The sequence below is a fragment of the Nerophis lumbriciformis genome, linkage group LG01, assembly GCF_033978685.3.
Source record: "Nerophis lumbriciformis linkage group LG01, RoL_Nlum_v2.1, whole genome shotgun sequence".
Classification (NCBI taxonomy): Eukaryota; Metazoa; Chordata; class Actinopteri; order Syngnathiformes; family Syngnathidae; genus Nerophis; species Nerophis lumbriciformis.
Genome location: NC_084548.2, coordinates 69,076,806 through 69,095,955, shown reverse-complemented (window position 1 = coordinate 69,095,955; position 19,150 = coordinate 69,076,806). Strand labels below are relative to the sequence as shown.

The window sequence follows — 19,150 nt, the reverse complement described above, 5'->3', positions numbered from 1 at the left end:
GGACAGACAGACAAAGCGTATAAAGAACAAAATGTCAAAGGACGACAACAACAACAATCGGGAAAGCAATATATAAGAAAATGCAATAAAAACAGACATCGCCAGCTAATGTGTGGTTTAGTTTCATTTAAGAGGGGACAGACAGACAAAGAGTATAAAGAACAAAATGTCAAAGGACGACAACAACAACAATCGGGGAAAACAATATGTAAAAAAATGCAATAAAAACAGACATCGCCAGCTAATGTGTGGTTTAGTTTCATTTAAGAGGGGACAGACAGACAACGAGTATGAAGAACAAAATGTTAAAAGACGACATTAACAACACTCGGGAAAAACAATATATAAAAAAATGCATTAAAAACAGACATCGCCAGCTAATGAGTGGTTTAGTTTCATTTAAGAGGGGACAGACAGACAAAGAGTATAAACAACAAAATGTTAAAGGACGACGACAACAACAACAATCGGGAAAAATAATTTATAAAAAAAGCAATAAAAACAGACATCGCCAGCTAATGTGTGGTTTAGTTTCATTTAAGAGGGGACATAAAGACAATGAGTATAAATAACAAAATGTCAAAGGACGACAACAACAACAATCCTGAAAACCAATTTATAAAAACGACAATAAAAACAAACATTGCCAGCTAATGTGTGGTTTAGTTTCATTTAAGAGGGGACAGACAGACAACGAGTATAAAGATAGATGGACAGATAGATATTGATTCCTTCAGGAGAGTTCCCTCAGGAACAAAATGTCAAACGACGACAACAACAACAATCGGGAAAACAATATATAAGAGAATGCAATAAAAACAGACATCGCCAGCTAATGTGTGGTTTAGTTTCATTTAAGAGGGGACAGACAGACAAAGAGTATAAAGAACAAAATGTCAAAGGACGACAACAACAACAATCGGGAAAAACAATATGTAAAAAAATGCAATAAAAACAGACATCGCCAGCTAATGTGTGGTTTAGTTTCATTTAAGAGGGGACAGACAGACAACAAGTATGAAGAACAAAATGTTAAAAGACGACATTAGCAACACTCGGGAAAAACAATATATTAAAAAAATGCAATAAAAACAGACATCGCCAGCTAATGTGTGGTTTAGTTTCATTTAAGAGGGGACAGACAGACAAAGAGTATAAACAACAAAATGTTAAAGGACGACAACAACAACAATCAGGAAGAACAATATATATAAAAACGACAATAAAAACAGACATCGCCAGCTAATGTGTGGTTTAGTTTCATTTAAGAGGGGACAGACAGACAACGAGTATGAAGAACAAAATGTTAAAAGACGACATTAACAACACTCGGGAAAAACAATATATATAAAAAAAGCAATAAAAACAGACAACGCCAGCTAATGTGTGGTTTAGTTTCATTTAAGAGGGGGCATAATGACAGCGAGTATAAATAACAAAATGTCAAAGGACGACAACAACAACAATCCTGAAAAACAATTTATAAAAACGACAATAAAAACAAACATTGCCAGCTAATGTGTGGTTTAGTTTCATTCAAGAGGGGACAGAGAGACAAAGAGTATAGAGAACAAAATGTCAAAGGAAGACAACAACAACAAACGGGAAAAACAATATTTAAAAACGACAATAAAAACAAACATTGCCAGCTAATGTGTGGTTTAATTTCATTTAAGAGGGGACAGACAGACAAAGAGTATGAAGAACACATTGTCATAGACAACAACTACAACAATTGGGAAAAACAATATATATAAAAACGACAATAAAAACAGACATTACCAGCTAATGTGTGGTTTAGTTTCATTTAAGAGGGGACGTACAGACAAGGAGTATGAAGAACAAATTGTCATAGACGACAGCAATAACAATCTGGAAAAGCAATATATAAAAAAAAGGCAATTAAAACAGACATTACCAGCTACTGTGTGGTTTAGTTTCATTTAAGAAAGGACAAAGAATATAAAGAACAAAATATCAAAGGACGACAACAACAACAATCGGGAAAAACAGTATATATAAAAACGACAATAAAAACAGACATCGCCAGCTAATGTGTGGTTTAGTTTCATTTAAGAGGGGACAGACAGACAATGAGTATGAAGAACAAAATGTTAAAAGACGACATTAACAACACTCGGGAAAAACAATATATATAAAAATGCAATAAAAACAGACATCGCCAGCTAATGTGTGGTTTAGTTTCATTTAAGAGGGGACAGACAGACAAAGAGTATGAAGAACACATTGTCAAAGGACGACAACAACAACAATCCTGAAAAACAATACATAAAAAAGGCAATAAAAACAAAAATCGCCAGCTAATATGTGGTTTAGTTTCATTTAAGAGGGGACAGACAGACAAAGAGTATAAATAACAAAATGTCAAAGGACGACAACAACCGGGGGGAAACAATATATAAAAAACGCCAATAACAACAGACATTACCAGTTAATGTGTGGTTTAGCTTCATTTAAGAGGGGACAGACAAAGAATATAAAGAACAAAATGTCAAAGGACGACAACAACAACAATCAGGAAAAACAATATATAAAAAAAGGCAATTAAAACAGACATCACCAGCTAATGTGTGGTCTAGTTTCATTTAAGAGGGGACAGACAGACAAAGAGTATAAAGAACCAACTGTCAAAGGACAACAACTACAATCGAGAAAAACAATATGTAAAAAAATGCATTAAAAAAAACAGACATCACCAGCTAATGTGTGGTTTAAATTGATTTAAGAGGGGACAGACAGACAAAAAGTATAAAGAACAAAATGTCAAAGGACGACAACAACTGGGGAAAAACAATATATTAAAAGAACGCCAATACCAACAGACATTACCAGCTAATGTGTGGTTTAGTTTCAATTAAGAGGGGACAGACAAAGAATATAAAGAACAAAATGTCTAAGGACGACAACAACTGGGGACAAACAGTATAAAAAAGACAATAAAAAAGCTCCCTTGGCCAGCGGCTGAAAACACAACCAAAAGCTGGTCAACAAAACCGTGTGGAACAGGAAGACGGTTTCCCAAACGGACGTGTTTTTCGGCCACCACGCTCGCCGAGGCCATAAAGGCGGCGCTATGCTGGAAGCGCTCAACAGGCGCGCCTGTTCCTCCAGGTTGTCTATTTCTGTCCTCTCCCGAGTGTCGTCCAAGTCGCACACAGGCTGTCTTTTGTGCGGCGTCCAGAGCGTGACGCGGGCAATTGAAGGGATATTTTGGAGGGGGCGGAACCTCAGGAGTGTGCGCGCTGCCAGGAACCACACGGGCACACACACTCAAACAACGGGCGCAGGGAGCGGCCTCCATCAGGACCATGAACACACCTCTGACCACCAAGAAAAGTTGATCGTACAACAAACGCTCACAACAATGGCGGTCATATTTATTTGTATTATTACATGAATTCACTCATGTTATTCACTTTTATATATAAAAAAAAAAATCCTATTTTCATGATTAATTTACTCTAACTGTATTTTTTTTTTTTTTTTTTAAATAGTTTATAAAACTGTAGAATTGAAGACATTATCTGTAAAAAAACAAACAATCTGCCCGTTATTTTAAGAAATATGCCAGTAATGACAAACTATGTATATTTCTTCTTTTTTTTTTACAGAAAAATACCAAATTAATTATACATAGCATTTTCTGTTTTCTTAAATTACTTTCAAATTCATGTAAAATTACAGTAATTATCTTTAATTAAATATGTAGCTTGTTATATATGTATATATATATATATATATATATATATATATATATATATATATATATATATATATATATATATATATATATATATATATATATTTATATGTCCATACTAACAATCTAACTAGAATAAAGGTATTTTTCTGCAGAACTGCTTGCATCGTCACTTTATTAAAGGTGGTTGATCTTAATAATTTAGTAAAAATCTGTAAAATTGCGATATTTTTACGCAATGTATAGTTCTATTTTTTTTTTTACAGAAAAATACCAAATTAATTATACATAGCATTTTCTGTTTTCTTAAATTACTTTCAAGTTCATGTAAAATTACAGTATTATCTTTCATTAAATATGTAGCTTGTTTTATATATATATATATATATATATATATATATATATATATATATATATATATATATATATATATATATATATATATATATATATATATATATATATATATATATATATATATATATATATATATATAGGGACGGCGTGGCGCAGTGCAAGAGTGGCCGTGCGCGACCCGAGGGTCCCTGGTTCAATCCCCACCTAGTACCAACCTCGTCATGTCCGTTGTGTCCTGAGCAAGACACTTCACCCTTGCTCCTGATGGGTGCTGGTTAGCGCCTTGCATGGCAGCTCCCTCCATCAGTGTGTGAATGTGTGTGTGAATGGGTAAATGTGGAAGTAGTGTCAAAGCGCTTTGAGTACCTTGAAGGTAGAAAAGCGCTATACAAGTACAACCCATTTATCATTTATTTATATATATATATATATATGTCCATACTAACAATCTAACTAGAATAAAGGTATTTTTCTGCAGAACTGTTTGCATCGTCACTTTATTAAAAGTGGTTGATATTAATAATTTAGTAAAAATCTGTAAAATTACGATATTTTCACGCAAAACGTTTCATGAAAATTTCTGTAAATATAATTATTTTGATCATTATTTGGTTTACAATGTTTTACTTGAATTTTATGGTTTTCATTTGGCAGCTTTACAGTATTTTTTTTTTTTTACAGTGTATATAAGAAAATAATAATGTGTAGATTGAGCACGTTCTTTACTTCCTGATCCAATTATTCAAAGACAATTTCAGATTTTTATTTTGTATCCAACCTAAGAAGGACACGCCAATTATTGTGCCTGTAGGAAACCTTTTTTTTAATTTTTTTAATTTTTTTAATTTATTTTTTTTTTTCACGATCCGATACCAAGTAGTTACAGGATCTTATTTATTGAATTTATAAACATAATACTCATTTAAAAAAAAGGGAAAACGATTTTGTGACGATAAAAAATATCGAAGTAATCATAGCAGTATCGACTAGATACGCTCTTGTACTTGGTATCATTACAGTGGATGTCAGGTGTAGATCCACCCGTGGCGTTTGTTTACATTTAGGCGTGGTAGCTTTTTTTATCCAACCTAAGAAGGACTCGCCAATTATTGTGGCTGTAGGCAATCTCTTTTTTTAATTTTTTTTAATATTTTTTTTCCACGATCCGATACCAAGTAGTTACAGGATCATACATTGGTCATGTTCAAAGTCCTCATGTGTCCAGGGACGTATTTACTGACTTTATAAACATAATATTCATAAAAAAAAAAAAAGGGAAAACAATTTTGTGACGATAAAAAATATCGATGTAATCATAGTAGTATCAACTAAACACGCTTTTGTATTTGGTATCATTACAGTGGATGTCAGGTGTAGATCCATCCGTGGCATTTGTTTATATTCAGGCGTGCTAGCTTTTTTATCCAACCTAAGAAGGACTCGCCAATTATTGTGGCTGTAGGCAACCTCTTTTTTTTTTTCTTTTTTTTTTTTTTCACGATCCGATACCAAGTAGTTACAGGATCATACATTGGTCATGTTCAAAGTCCTCATGTGTCCAGGGACGTATTTACTGACTTTATAAACATAATATTCATTAAAAAAAAAAGGAAAACGATTTTGTGACGATAAAAAATATCAATGTAATCATAGTAGTATCGACTAAACACGCTCTTGTACTTGGTATCATTACAGTGGATGTCAGGTGTGCTAGCTTTTGTTAGCAGTGACGCCGGTGAGCTATTGTTCACTACGGTGTGTAGTGAACAATATCAGATTTTTTTTTTTTTATCCAACCTATGAAGTACTCGCCAATTATTGTGGCTGTAGGCAACCCCTTTTTTTATTTATTTATTTATTTATTTTTTAATTTTTTTATTTTATTAATTTATTCTTGCTCTGTATGCGCTACAAAACGTTGTGTTGGTGTGGAAAATCCTCAGCATTGTTTTCAATACGATACCAAAACGGGAGTATCGGCCGATACTGCCATTCATCCGATTCGATATCAGCCCGAATCATAGTACACACTTTTGTTGTTTTGCTAGAAAAGACTTCAACGAGTGAAATTACTCAGAGAACAATGGTAGGTTTGAAAAAAACACTCACCCAATGCTGTCTTTAAGTTAAAATGGAGTAGTAATTTTTGAAAATGTAACAATATAAAAATTTAAAAAAAATTAAAACAGCACATTTTTCCATGTAAAAAAAGTGTCAAATAATTCCAGTTGCATATTGCTTACACATACAAGCGTATCTGAAAAAATCCAGTAACAAACGTGTCCACGTTGGTCAAATACGCTTGCAACTAGAATTATTTGACACTTGTTTACATTGAAAAAAGTGTTGAATGTTTGTATTGTTCAATTATGGACTGTAGCTTGTGTGCTATTGTGTGCTTATCTGTTGTGTAGCTGCCAGCAATGTTCACCTTTTTGGAAATGACTTGACTGAAGTACAGGAAAAGACCAAACTTGTGTGCTTATGGGAAAATCCAGACGTTGACTGACTGTCCAGATTTGCACATGCTGCAGGACTGCTTGAATCGGACATTTCAGATGTACGTCGATATCATCCGATACTTGTTGTTTTTTTTGCTGATATCGGATCGATATTCCATATCAGTATCGGATCGGGACACCTCTAATTACAAACCCAAAACCAGTGAAGTTGGCACGTTGTGACTTCATTATGCGCCAAACATTTTCAATGGGAGACAGGTCTGGACTGCAGGCGGGCCAGTCTAGTACCCGCACTTTTTTACTACGAAGCCACACTGTTGTAACACGTGGTTTGGCATTGTCTTGCTGAAATAAGAAGGGGCGTCCATGATAACGTTGCTTGGATGGCAACATATGTTGCTCCAAAATCTGTATGTACCTTTCAGCATTAATGGCGCCTTCACAGATGTGTAAGTTACCCATGTCTTGGGCACTAATACACCCCCATACCATCACAGAGGCTGGCTTTTACACTTTGCGCCTATAACAATCCGGATGGTTCTTTTCCTCTTTGGTCCGAAGGACACGACGTCCACAGTTTCCACAAAACAATTTGAAATGTGGACTCGTCAGACCACAGAACACTTTTCCACTTTGCATCAGTCCATCTTAGACGAGCTCGGGCCCAGCGAAGCCGGCGGCGTTTCTGGGTGTTGTTGATAAATGGCTGTGGCTTTGCATAGTAGAGTTTTAACTTGCACTTACAGATGTAGCGACCGACTGTGGGTCTTTTTTAAGTGTTCCTGAGGTGATATCCTTTACACACTGATGTCGCTTTTTGATGCAGTGTTGGTTTTCAGCCTTGCCGCTTATGTGCAGTGATTTCTCCAGATTCTCTGAACCTTTTTGATGATATTACGGACCGTAGATGGTGAAATCCCTAAATTCCTTGCAATAGCTGGTTGAGAAATGTTGTTCTTAAACAATTTGCTCACGCATTTGTTGACAAAGTGGTGACCCTCGCCCCGTCCTTGTTTGTGAGTGACTGAGCATTTCATGGAATCTACTTTTGTACCCAATCATGGCACCCACCTGTTCCCAATTAGCCTGTTCACCTGCGGGATGTTCCAAATAAGTGTTTGATGAGCCTTCCTCAACTTTCTCAGTCTTTTTTGCCACTTGTGCCAGCTTTTTTGAAACATGTTGCAGGCATCAAACTCCAAATGAGCTAATATTTGCAAAACATAACAAAGTTTTCCAGTTCTAATGTTAAATATCTTGTCTTTGCAGTCTATTCAATTGAATATAAGTTGAAAAGGATTTGCAAATCATTGTATTCTGTTTTTATTTACCATTTACACAACGTGACAACTTCACTGCTTTTTAAGGTATGGTACAACACTGATTGTGTCTCTGCTGTGTTGTACCATATGTTTGTTCATAAATGACCATGGTTTCCATTCTACTTTCTCATGCACTCCAAATCATGATTCAGATGTTTCCATTGCTTTCGGTCTCCCCTAGAGGGGGGGGGGGGTTACCCACATATGCGGTCCTCTCCAAGGTTTCTCATAGTCATTCACATCGACGTCCCATTGGGGTGAGTTTTTCCTTGCCCTTATGTGGGCTTTGTACCGAGGATGTCGTTGTGGCTTGTGCAGCCCTTTGAGACACTTGTGATTTAGGGCTATATAAATAAACATTGATTGATTGATTGATTGATAGACAACAACAAAAAAAAAAAAAAAACGGTTGTGAGGAGGAAACGTACCGTCTGGAAGTTTGGGAGCTCCATCAGAGTCTTCTTGTCCACCAGCACAGGTCCTTTGAGCTTGCAGTGGAAGGCCTCCTGGATCCTGCGGTAGGGGGTCAGGTCCTCCTGCAGCGTGAGGAGAGGAACGGGGAGCTGGCTGGACACGGTCTGTCGGTCCAAAGACGCGGCCCGTCTCTCCGTTGCCTCTGCAGTCCCGCAACAAGACAAGGTCATATATATATATATATATATATATATACATATATATATATATATATATATATATATATATATATATATATATATATATATACAAACCCCGTTTCCATATGAGTTGGGAAATTGTGTTAGATGTAAATATAAACGAAATACAATGATTTGCAAATCCTTTTCAACCCATATTCAGTTGAATGCACTACAAAGACAACATATTTGATGTTCAAACTCATAAACTTTATTTTTTTTTTGAAAATAATAATTAACTTAGAATTTCATGGCTGCAACACGTGCCAAAGTAGTTGGGAAAGGGCATGTTCACCACTGTGTTACATGGCCTTTCCTTTTAACAACACTCAGTAAACGTTTGGGAACTGAGGAGACACATTTTTGAAGCTTCTCAGGTGGAATTCTTTCCCATTCTTGCTTGATGTACAGCTTAAGTTGTTCAACAGTACGGGGGTCTCCGTTGTGCTATTTTAGGCTTCACATTTTCAATGGGAGACAGGTCTGGACTACAGGCAGGCCAGTCTAGTACCCGCACTTTTTTACTATGAAGCCACGTTGATGTAACACATGGCTTGGCATTGTCTTGCTGAAATAAGCAGGGGCGTCCATGGTAACGTTGCTTGGATGGCTCCAAAACCTGTATGTACCTTTAAGCATTAATGGTGCCTTCACAGATGTGTAAGTTACCCATGTCTTGGGCACTAATACACCCCCCATACCATCACACATGCTGGCTTTTACACTTTGCGCCTATAACAATCCGGATGGTTCTCTTCCTCTTTGGTCCGGAGGACACGACGTCCACAGTTTTCAAAAACAATTTGAAATGTGGACTCGTCAGACCACAGAACACCTTTCCACTTTGTATCAGTCCATCTTAGATGAGCTCAGGCCCAGCGAAGCCGACGGCGTTTCTGGGTGTTGTTGATAAATGGTTTTCGTCTTGCATAGGAGAGTTTTAACCTGCACTTACAGATGTAGCGACCAACTGTAGTTACTGACAGTGGGTTTCTTAAGTGTTCCTGAGCCCATGTGGTGATATCCTTTACACACCGATGTCGCTTGTTGATGCAGTACAGCCTGAGGGATCGAAGGTCACGGGCTTAGCTGCTTACGTGCAGTGATTTCTCCAGATTCTCTGAACCCTTTGATGATATTACAGACCGTAGATGGCGAAATCCCTAAATTCCTTGCAATAGCTGGTTGAGAAAGGTTTTTCTTAAACTGTTCAACAATTTGCTCAATCCTTGTTTGTGAATGACTGAGCATTTCATGGAATCTACTTTTATACCCAATCATGGCACCCACCTGTTCCCAATTTGCCTGTTCACCTGTGGGATGTTCCAAATAAGTGTTTGATGAGCATTCCTCAACTTTATCAGTATTTATTGCCACCTTTCCCAACTTCTTTGTCACGTGTTGCTGGCATCATATTCTCAAGTTAATGATTATTTGCAAAAAAAAAAAAAGTTTATCAGTTTGAACATCAAATATGTTGTCTTTGTAGCATATTCAACTGAATATGGGTTGAAAATGATTTGCAAATCATTGTATTCCGTTTATATTTACATCTAACACAATTTCCCAACTCATATGGAAACGGGGTTTGTATATATATATATATATATATATATATATATATATATATATATATATATATATATATGCATCTCCATGTCAGCTCTACCTTTTATCATCTCTTTGAACTCCTGCAGAAGAACCTCCTGGGTGACCTCAGCTCCAGGTGAGCCGGGTGGGCCTTGCGGGCCTGCAGGACCAGGAGGACCGGCTGGGCCCGGCTGGGGAGGGACACTCAAAGTTTAGCATAGAATCAGAACTTTCTTACCATTTTCCATTGGATGAAGTCCTCAGATGGCCATAATACATGTTTTATTCATTTATATTTCATTAGATCGGTTGTATCGATACCAAAATGTATTTCGACACTTTTCAATGCCACAAAAATGGCATTATTGGCTTTATTTTAACAAAATATCTTAAGGTACATGAAACATATGTTTATTATTGTAATTTAGTCCTTAAATAAAATAGTGAACATACTAGACAACTGGTCTTTTAGTAGTAAGTAAACAAACAAAGGCTCCTTATTAGTCTGCTGACGTATGCAGTAACATATTGTGTCATTTATACACCTATTATTTTGTCAACATTACAAAGGACAAGCTGTACAAAAATATTATTAACACATTTGTTCATTTACTGTTAATATCTGCTTATTTTCTGTGTCAACATGTTCTATCTACACTTCTGTTAAAATGTAATAATCACTTATTCTTCTGTTGTTTGATACTTTACATTAGTTTTGGATGATACCACACATTTAGGTATCGATCCGATACCAAGTAGTTACAGGATCATACATTGGTCATATAAAAAGTCCTCATGTGTCCAGGGACGTATTTACTGACTATATAAACACAATATGAAGTTTTAAAAAAGGAAAAAAGATTTTGTGACAATAAAAAATATCGATGTAATCATAGTAGTATCGACTAGATACGCTCATGTACTTGGTATCATTACAGTGGATGTCAGGTGTAGATCCACCCATGGCATTTGTTTACATTCAGGCGCGCTAGCTTTTGTTAGCAGTGTGTATTGTATCCTCCTGCGGTGTGTAGTGAAGCATGTTTAGCAATTCCTTGTCCTCCAGTGATAATAATACTTGTAAGAAACTTACTTTATTTAAAGTTGAAGTTAAAGTACCAATGATTGTCACACACACACTAGGTGTGGCGAACTTATTCTCTGCATTTGACCCATCACCCTCGATCACCCCCTGGGAGGTGAGGGGAGCAGTGAGCAGCAGCGGTGGCCGCGCCCGGGAATATTATTTGGTGATTTAACCCCCAATTCCAACTCTTGATGTTGAGTGCCAAGCAGGGAGGTAATGGCTCCCATTTTTATAGTCTTTGGTATGACTCGGATTGAACTTGTTATTATTTTACTAGCGTGTGCAGGTACACAAAAGCAGTCCCAGAAAAGCAAACTAACAATTTGCAGTGATATTATTAAATATATTTTACGATATTTAGCCCATGTGCTGCAGGAATCAATGGAGGACTTTTTTTTTTTTTTTTTGCATGTGCACTCAAATGGCTAAACTGCACTGTATCTTAGTTACAACACCCCTGATGTTAATAATAATTATTATTATTTATTTAATCAAGATTAAAATAATTAAAATAATAATTATGATAACAATAATAATCATCACCATCATACTACTAATATTAATCATAATAGCAATAACAACTGCCTTAAACATAACATTGACATTAGTAACAATAACCACAATAATTCTACATACGACAATAATTATGAACATGAATACAAATAATAATAATTATTATATCATTATGATAATCATTATGTTAATATTCATAGTGATGGTAATAATAACAGAAATAATTGTCATGATAACCAAAATATAATAACATTAATCATAATCAAATTAATATGAGCAGTGATAACAAAGATAATGCAATAATAATAATAATAATAATAATAATAACACTTATACCAGCAATAATAGGAATTATTTTTATCCTCCTCATCATTCTACTAATAATAATTTTATACATAATCATAATAGCAATAAAAATCATCATAATACCAAATTATAGTAGTGCTAACCATAATGACGATGAATACAACAGTAATAAGTATAAATATTAAAAGAAAAAAATTATAATAATAATTGTGGTTATATTATTAAAGTGCTAATAATTATGATGATAATATTTAAAATAATGAGAATTTTAAAAATAATAATATTAATAGTCGTCATTACCAAAATATAATAAAAACAATAATAAATCATCATCAAAAAAATAAAAGCAATAATGGTAATCATAATAACGATAACACAATAATAATAAGCAATATCAGTTATAGGAATATCATCATTATCATCATTCTACTATTAATATTTGTATACATAATCATAATAGCAATACAAATCATCATAATACCAAATTATAGTAGTACTAACCATAATGACGATGAATACAACAGTAATAAGTATAAATATTAAAAGAAAAAAAATGATAATAATAATTGTGGTTATATTATTAAAGTGCTAATAATTATGATGATAATATTTAAAATAATGAGAATTTTAAAAATAATAATATTAATAGTCGTCATTACCAAAATATAATAAAAACAATAATAAATAATCATCAAAAAAATAAAAGCAATAATGGTAATCATAATAACGATAACACAATAATAATAAGCAATAGAAGTTATAGTAATATCATTATCATCATTCTACTAATAATATTTTTATACATAATCATAATAGCAATACAAATCATCATAATACCAAATTATAGTAGTACTAACCATAATGACGATGAATACAACAGTAATAAGTATAAATATTAAAAGAAAAAAAATGATAGTAATAATTGTGGTTATATTATTAAAGTGCTAATAATTATGATGATAATATTTAAAATAATGAGAATTTTAAAAATAATAATATTAATATTCGTCATTACCAAAATATAACAAAAACAGTAATAAATCATCATCAAAAAAATAAAAAGCAATAATGGTCATCATAATAACGATAACACAATCATAATAAGCAATAGCAGTTATAGGAATATCATCATTATCATCATTCTACTAATAATAATTTTATACATAATCATAATAGCAATACAAATCATCATAATACAAAATTATAGTAGTACTAACCATAATAATGATGAATACAACAGTAATAAGTATAAATATTAACAGTAATAAGTATAAATATTAAAAGAAAAAAAGTATCATAATAATTGTGTTTATATTACTAAAGTGCTAATAATTATGATAATATTCAAAATAATAAAACAATTTAAAATAATAATATTAATAGTCGTTATTACCAAAATATAATAAAAACAATAATCAATCATCATCAAAAAAAATAAAAGCAATAATGGTAATCATAATAACGATAATACAATAATAATACATATAATATCAATATTAATATCAGCAATAATACTAATAATTTTGATCCTCATAATAATCACTATCAATAATAATAGTAATAATAATGATAATGTCACACATTCATTGTTGGATGTGTGGCGTTTACCAGAGGTCTTTTCCGTTTGCGACACTTGGCCGGGAAGTTGCCCACGGGTCTTTTGACAAAGTCCATCCAGGATCCCAGCGGATCGACTCTCTTCTGCTCAGCAAGCTGCAGAGAGAAGACAAAATCAACCTTGACCGTGCAAATAAATACCTCCGGTACACGCTTTCTCAATCGCGGCACTGCACTCTTGTGATACCACTTTTTAAAAAGTCACCTAAATACTGGCTGAAAGTAATCTCAAAGTCGCTAAATTGGCAACAAAGCTTTTTGTGGACATTCGGCATAAGACAGTACCTGGTGTCCTGATGCGATACAAGTATCGGACGATATCCGCTTGCATCAAAAATATCCGATACAGGTGTTCCGATACAAGCAGTCCTGCAGAAAGCTGGATAACCAGTTAACATCTAAACGGCCTCCAATAAACACACAATGTTGGTCTTTCCCTCCATTTTAGCCGAGTCATTTACAAGCGGCACGCCACTGGGAGCTGGCAGCTACACAATAGCGCACAAACTGGACGTACGTAAAAAGTGTCCTCAATTGAACAATATTCCAAAATAAAACAGCACATGTGTCGATATAAACCAGCCATAGTTGCATATTACTCACACATACAAAGTCTCCAAGGCGGAAGCGTGTTAGTAAGACTCCAGTAACAAGCGTGTCCGCATCATTCAATTTTCTGTTATAAATAATAAATGATAAATGGGTTATACTTGTATAGCGCTTTTCTACCTTCAAGGTACTCAAAGCGCTTTGACAGTATTTCCACATTCACCCATTCACACACACATTCACACACTGATGAGGGGCGGCGTGGCGCAGTGGAAGAATGGCCGTGCGCGACCCGAGGGCCCCTGGTTCAATCCCCACCTAGTACCAACCTCGTCATGTCTGTTGTGTCCTGAGCAAGACACTTCACCCTTGCTCCTGATGGCTGCTGGTTAGCGCCTTGCATGGCAGCTCCCTCCATCAGTGTGTGAATGTGTGTGTGAATGGGTAAATGTGGAAGTAGTGTCAAAGCGCTTTGAGTACCTTGAAGGTAGAAAAGCGCTATACAAGTACAACCATTTATGATGGCGGGAGCTGCCATGCGAGGCCCTAACCACCACCCCATCAGGAGCAAGTGTGTCTTGCTCAAGGACACAACGGACATGACGAGGTTGGTAGAAGGTGGGGATTGAACCCCAGTAACCAGCAACCCTCCGATTGCTGGCACTGCCACTCTACCAACTTCGCCACGCCGTCCCAATATGCAGCCTTCCCGGTAAGGTCTATTCAGGTGTACTGGAGTGAAGGCTACGCCGGATAGTCGAACCTCGGATTCAGGAGGAACAGTGTGGTTTTCGTCCTGGTCGTGGAACCGTGGACCAGCTCTATACTCTCGGCAGGGTCCTTGAGGGTGCATGGGAGTTTGCCCAACCAGTCTACATGTGCTTTGTGGACTTGGAGAAGGCAATCAACCGTGTCCCTCGGGAAGTCCTATGCGGAGTGCTCAGAGAGTATGTGGTATCGGACTGTCTGATTGTGGTGGTCCGCTCCCTGTATGATCAGTGTCAGAGCTTGGTCCGCATTGCCGGCAGTAAGTCGGACACGTTTCCAGTGAGGGTTGGACTCCGCCAAGGCTGCCCTTTGTCACCGATTCTGTTCATAACCTTTATGGACAGAATTTCTAGGCGCAGTCAAGGCGTTGAGGGGATCCGGTTTGGTGGCTGCAGGATTAGGTATCTGCTTTTCGCAGTTGATGTGGTCCTGATGGCTTCATCTGGCCAGGATCTTCAGCTCTCACTGGATCGGTTCGCAGCAGAGTGTGAAGCGACTGGGATGGGAATCAGCACCTCCAAGTCCGAGTCCATGGTTCTTGCCTGGAAAAGGGTGGAGTGCCATCTCCGGGTTGGGGAGTACCTAGTACCAAGTATCTAGGAGTCTTGTTCACGAGTGAGGGAAGAGTGGATCGTGAGATCGACAGGCGGATCGGTGCGGCGTCTTCAGTAATGAGGACGCTGTATCGATCCGTTGTGGTGAAGATGGAGCTGAGCCCGAAGGCAAAGCTCTCAATTTACCGGTCGATCTACGTTCCCATCCTCACCTATGGTCATGAGCTTTGGGTTATGACCGAAAGGACAAGATCACGAGTACAAGCGGCCAAAATGAGTTTCCTCCGCCGGGTGGTGGGGCTCTCCCTTAGAGATAGGGTGAGAGGCTCTGTCATCCGGGAGGAGTTCAAAGTAAAGCCGCTGCTCCTCCACATGGGGAGGAGCCAGATGAGGTGGTTCGGGCATCTGGTCAGGATGCCACCCGAACGCCTCCCTAGGGAGGTGTTTAGGGCACGTCCGACCGGTAGGAGGCCACGGGGAAGACCCAGGCCAGCCGGGAGACACAGTCTCCCGGCTGGCCTGGGAACGCCTCGGGATCCCCCGGGAGGAGCTGGACAAAGTGGCTGGGGAGAGGGAAAGTCTGACCTCGGATAAGCGGAAGAAGATGGATGGATGGATGGATGTTAAACTATCAGAATCAGAATCAGACGTGCTTTATTAATCCCCGAGGGGAAATTGAGATTGTCAGCACAATCCCATTCGAGATCAGATAAACATTGCAGGGAGACAGAAAGGGGATCGCTGACAGGTCTGCCAACTTTCGGCGCCCCTTGCAAAGAAAGATGAGAACCAGGTAAACGCTGGGGACGGGGACGGTAGGAATTTTAAGAAAAATATTCAATCAAAGGCTGGACTCCAGGGAGGGGGTCCAGACTGCCAAAAGCCTTATATCCATAGCACATATAGCATACTTGCCAACCCTCCCGATTTTTCCGGGAGACTCCCAAATTTCAGTGCCCCTCCCAAAAATCTCCCGGGGCAACCATTCTTGGTCAACAGCCATACAGGTCACACTGAAGGGTGGCCGTGTAAACAACTTTAACACTGTTACAAATATGCGCCACACTGTGAACCCACACCAAACAAGAATGACAAACACATTTCGGGAGAACGTCCGCACCGTAACACAACATAAACACAACAGAACAAATACCCAGAATCCCTTCCATCCAATGTTCCCTCTAATTTGTCATGTGTGTGAGCAAACGCGAAAACTCCCTGAGCATTCAGTGGAGCCCATGTGAGCAACATCAGACGTGCACACTGTGGCTACACCAGCAGCACACCTGTCCCAAACCTGACTAAATAACAAGTTCAATCTCCATCCATCCATTCATTTTCTACCGCTTGTCCCTTTCGAGGTCGCGGGGGGTGCTGGAGCCTATCTCAGCTGCATTCGGGCGGAAGGCGGTGTACACCCTGGACAAGTCCCCACCTCATCGCAGGGCCAACACAAATAGACAACATTCCCTTATTATTATAATCAAATGACAGCAGTCATTTCCATTTCTAATATAAGTGTTTAGGCCCACTTACAATGACAAGAACAACACATATTGTTTTTCATGAACTGTGTACTTGTATTGTTTGTCTGGGTGGAGGTCCTGCTTTGGAAATAATTTGTACCCCTTTCAGACATTGCATTTAGTTCCCATTAAAACATTCACATGTTGCACAATGAGATGTAAGCAGGGGATCGTGTGTACATTCCTGCAACTTCCTGTTTGTAAAAAATATATTTTTATTAGTATTTATTTAATATACTAACAGCATTTCATGATTAATATTTATAAATTAAGATTCCTAATAAATGACACTAGAATAAGCACACATTTGATTGGTAAATCATAGTGTAACGACTTGGTATGACACTTTATGTGTGGTGTTGGAGTTGTCCGACTTTTTGTGTGGCTGTAAACGCATCACTGGCTAAGTGCCACATGTGCATGTGTTGGCGCAAGTGAGAAAGAGCGAGCGGCTGCTGTTGATACAACAAAGTTGCTTTTGGTCTGGTTTGTACTGCAGAAAATGACCAGTTGTGCTAGATATATTTTTTTTAATAATGTTTTGGTGATGTGTTTATGGCCGACAATAAAGAGTTTTGCTCAGTAAAGTGATGGATGGAATTCATGTCCTCAAAGCGTCTCGACAGACGTTACAATATTTGTACAATGATGACGAAAACTGTTTTCTCTGTCCTGTCGAAAATTGTTATGCGCTTATTTTTTTATTTGATTTTGTGCGTGGCATAGATTTGCCGTGCGCAGAGGACGCTTGAGCACTGCGCAATTGCACAGGCGCGCACCTTAGAGGTAACGTTGCTTGCATCCCTAACTCTTCCGGGCTACAATATACACCCCCACTACCACCAAACCCCGCCCCCCATCTCCCGAATTCGGAGGTCTCAAGGTTGGCAAGTATGACACATAGAATCAACAAAACTTGCAACAGAGGGGAGAGAGTGGGAGCTACAGAAGCTATTAATAGTAAAGTTAACAATGTGGTTGTTGTTGCTAGCGTTATTGACGAGCTTCTTCCTCGTAGCAAAGACGAAGTGAAGCAATTACACGTTGATTCATGTCTCTAGTAATACCACTCATGTAGTTGTTATACAAACCCCGTTTCCATATGAGTTGAGAAATTGTGTTAGATGTAAATATAAACGGAATACAATGATTTGCAAATCATTTTCAACCCATATTCAGTTGAATATGCTACAAAGACAACATATTTGATGTTCAAACTGATAAACATTTTTATTTTTTTTGCAAATAATCATTAACTTTAGAATTTGATGCCAGCAACACGTGACAAAGAAGTTGGGAAAGGTGGCAATAAATACTGATAAAGTTGAGGAATGCTCATCAAACACTTATTTGGAACATCTCACAGGTGAACAGGCAAATTGGGAACAGGTGGGTGCCATGATTGGGTATAAAAGTAGATTCCATGAACAAACAAGGATGGGGCGAGGGTCACCACTTTGTCAACAAATGTGTGAGCAAATTGTTGAACAGTTTAAGAAAAACCTTTCTCAACCAGCTATTGCAAAGAATTTAGGGATTTCACCATCTACGGTCCGTAATATCATCAAAGGGTTCAGAGAATCTGGAGAAATCACTGCACGTAAGCAGATAAACCCGTGACCTTCGATCCCTCAGGCTGTACTGCATCAACAAGCGACATCAGTGTGTAAAGGATATCACCACATGGGCTCAGGAACACTTCAGAAACCCACTGTTAGTAACTACAGTTGGTCGCTACATCTGTAAGTGCAAGTTAAAACTCTCCTATGCAAGGCGAAAACCGTTTATCAACAACACCCAGAATCGCCGTCGGCTTCGCTGGGCCTGAGCTCATCTAAGATGGACTGATTCAAAGTGGAAAAGTGTTCTGTGGTCTGACGAGTCCACATTTGAAATTGTTTTTGGAAACTGTGGACGTCAAAGAGGAAAAGAACCATCCGGATTGTTATAGGCACAAAGTGTAAAAGCCAGCATGTGTGATGGTATGGGGGGTGTATTAGTGCCCAAGACATGGGTAACTTACACATCTGTGAAGGCGACCATTAATGCTGAAAGGTACATACAGGTTTTGGAGCAACTTATGTTGCCATCCAAGCAACGTTACCATGGACGCCCCTGCTTATTT

At 37.6% G+C, this 19,150-nt stretch overlaps 1 protein-coding gene across 1 annotated transcript in view; it reads right to left on the bottom strand.

Annotated features, from left to right (window-relative positions):
- The window catches only part of c1qtnf12 (C1q and TNF related 12), a 75,008-nt gene that overhangs the window by 11,853 nt on the left and 44,005 nt on the right, over positions 1–19,150 (bottom strand). The window contains exons 2-4 of the mRNA XM_061972392.2: positions 13,620–13,724; positions 10,185–10,296; positions 8,291–8,478 (exon numbers count right to left, since the gene is read on the bottom strand). Coding sequence (XP_061828376.1) covers positions 8,291–8,478; positions 10,185–10,296; positions 13,620–13,724 — 405 coding nt within the window. The remainder of the gene's footprint in view (positions 1–8,290; positions 8,479–10,184; positions 10,297–13,619; positions 13,725–19,150) is intronic.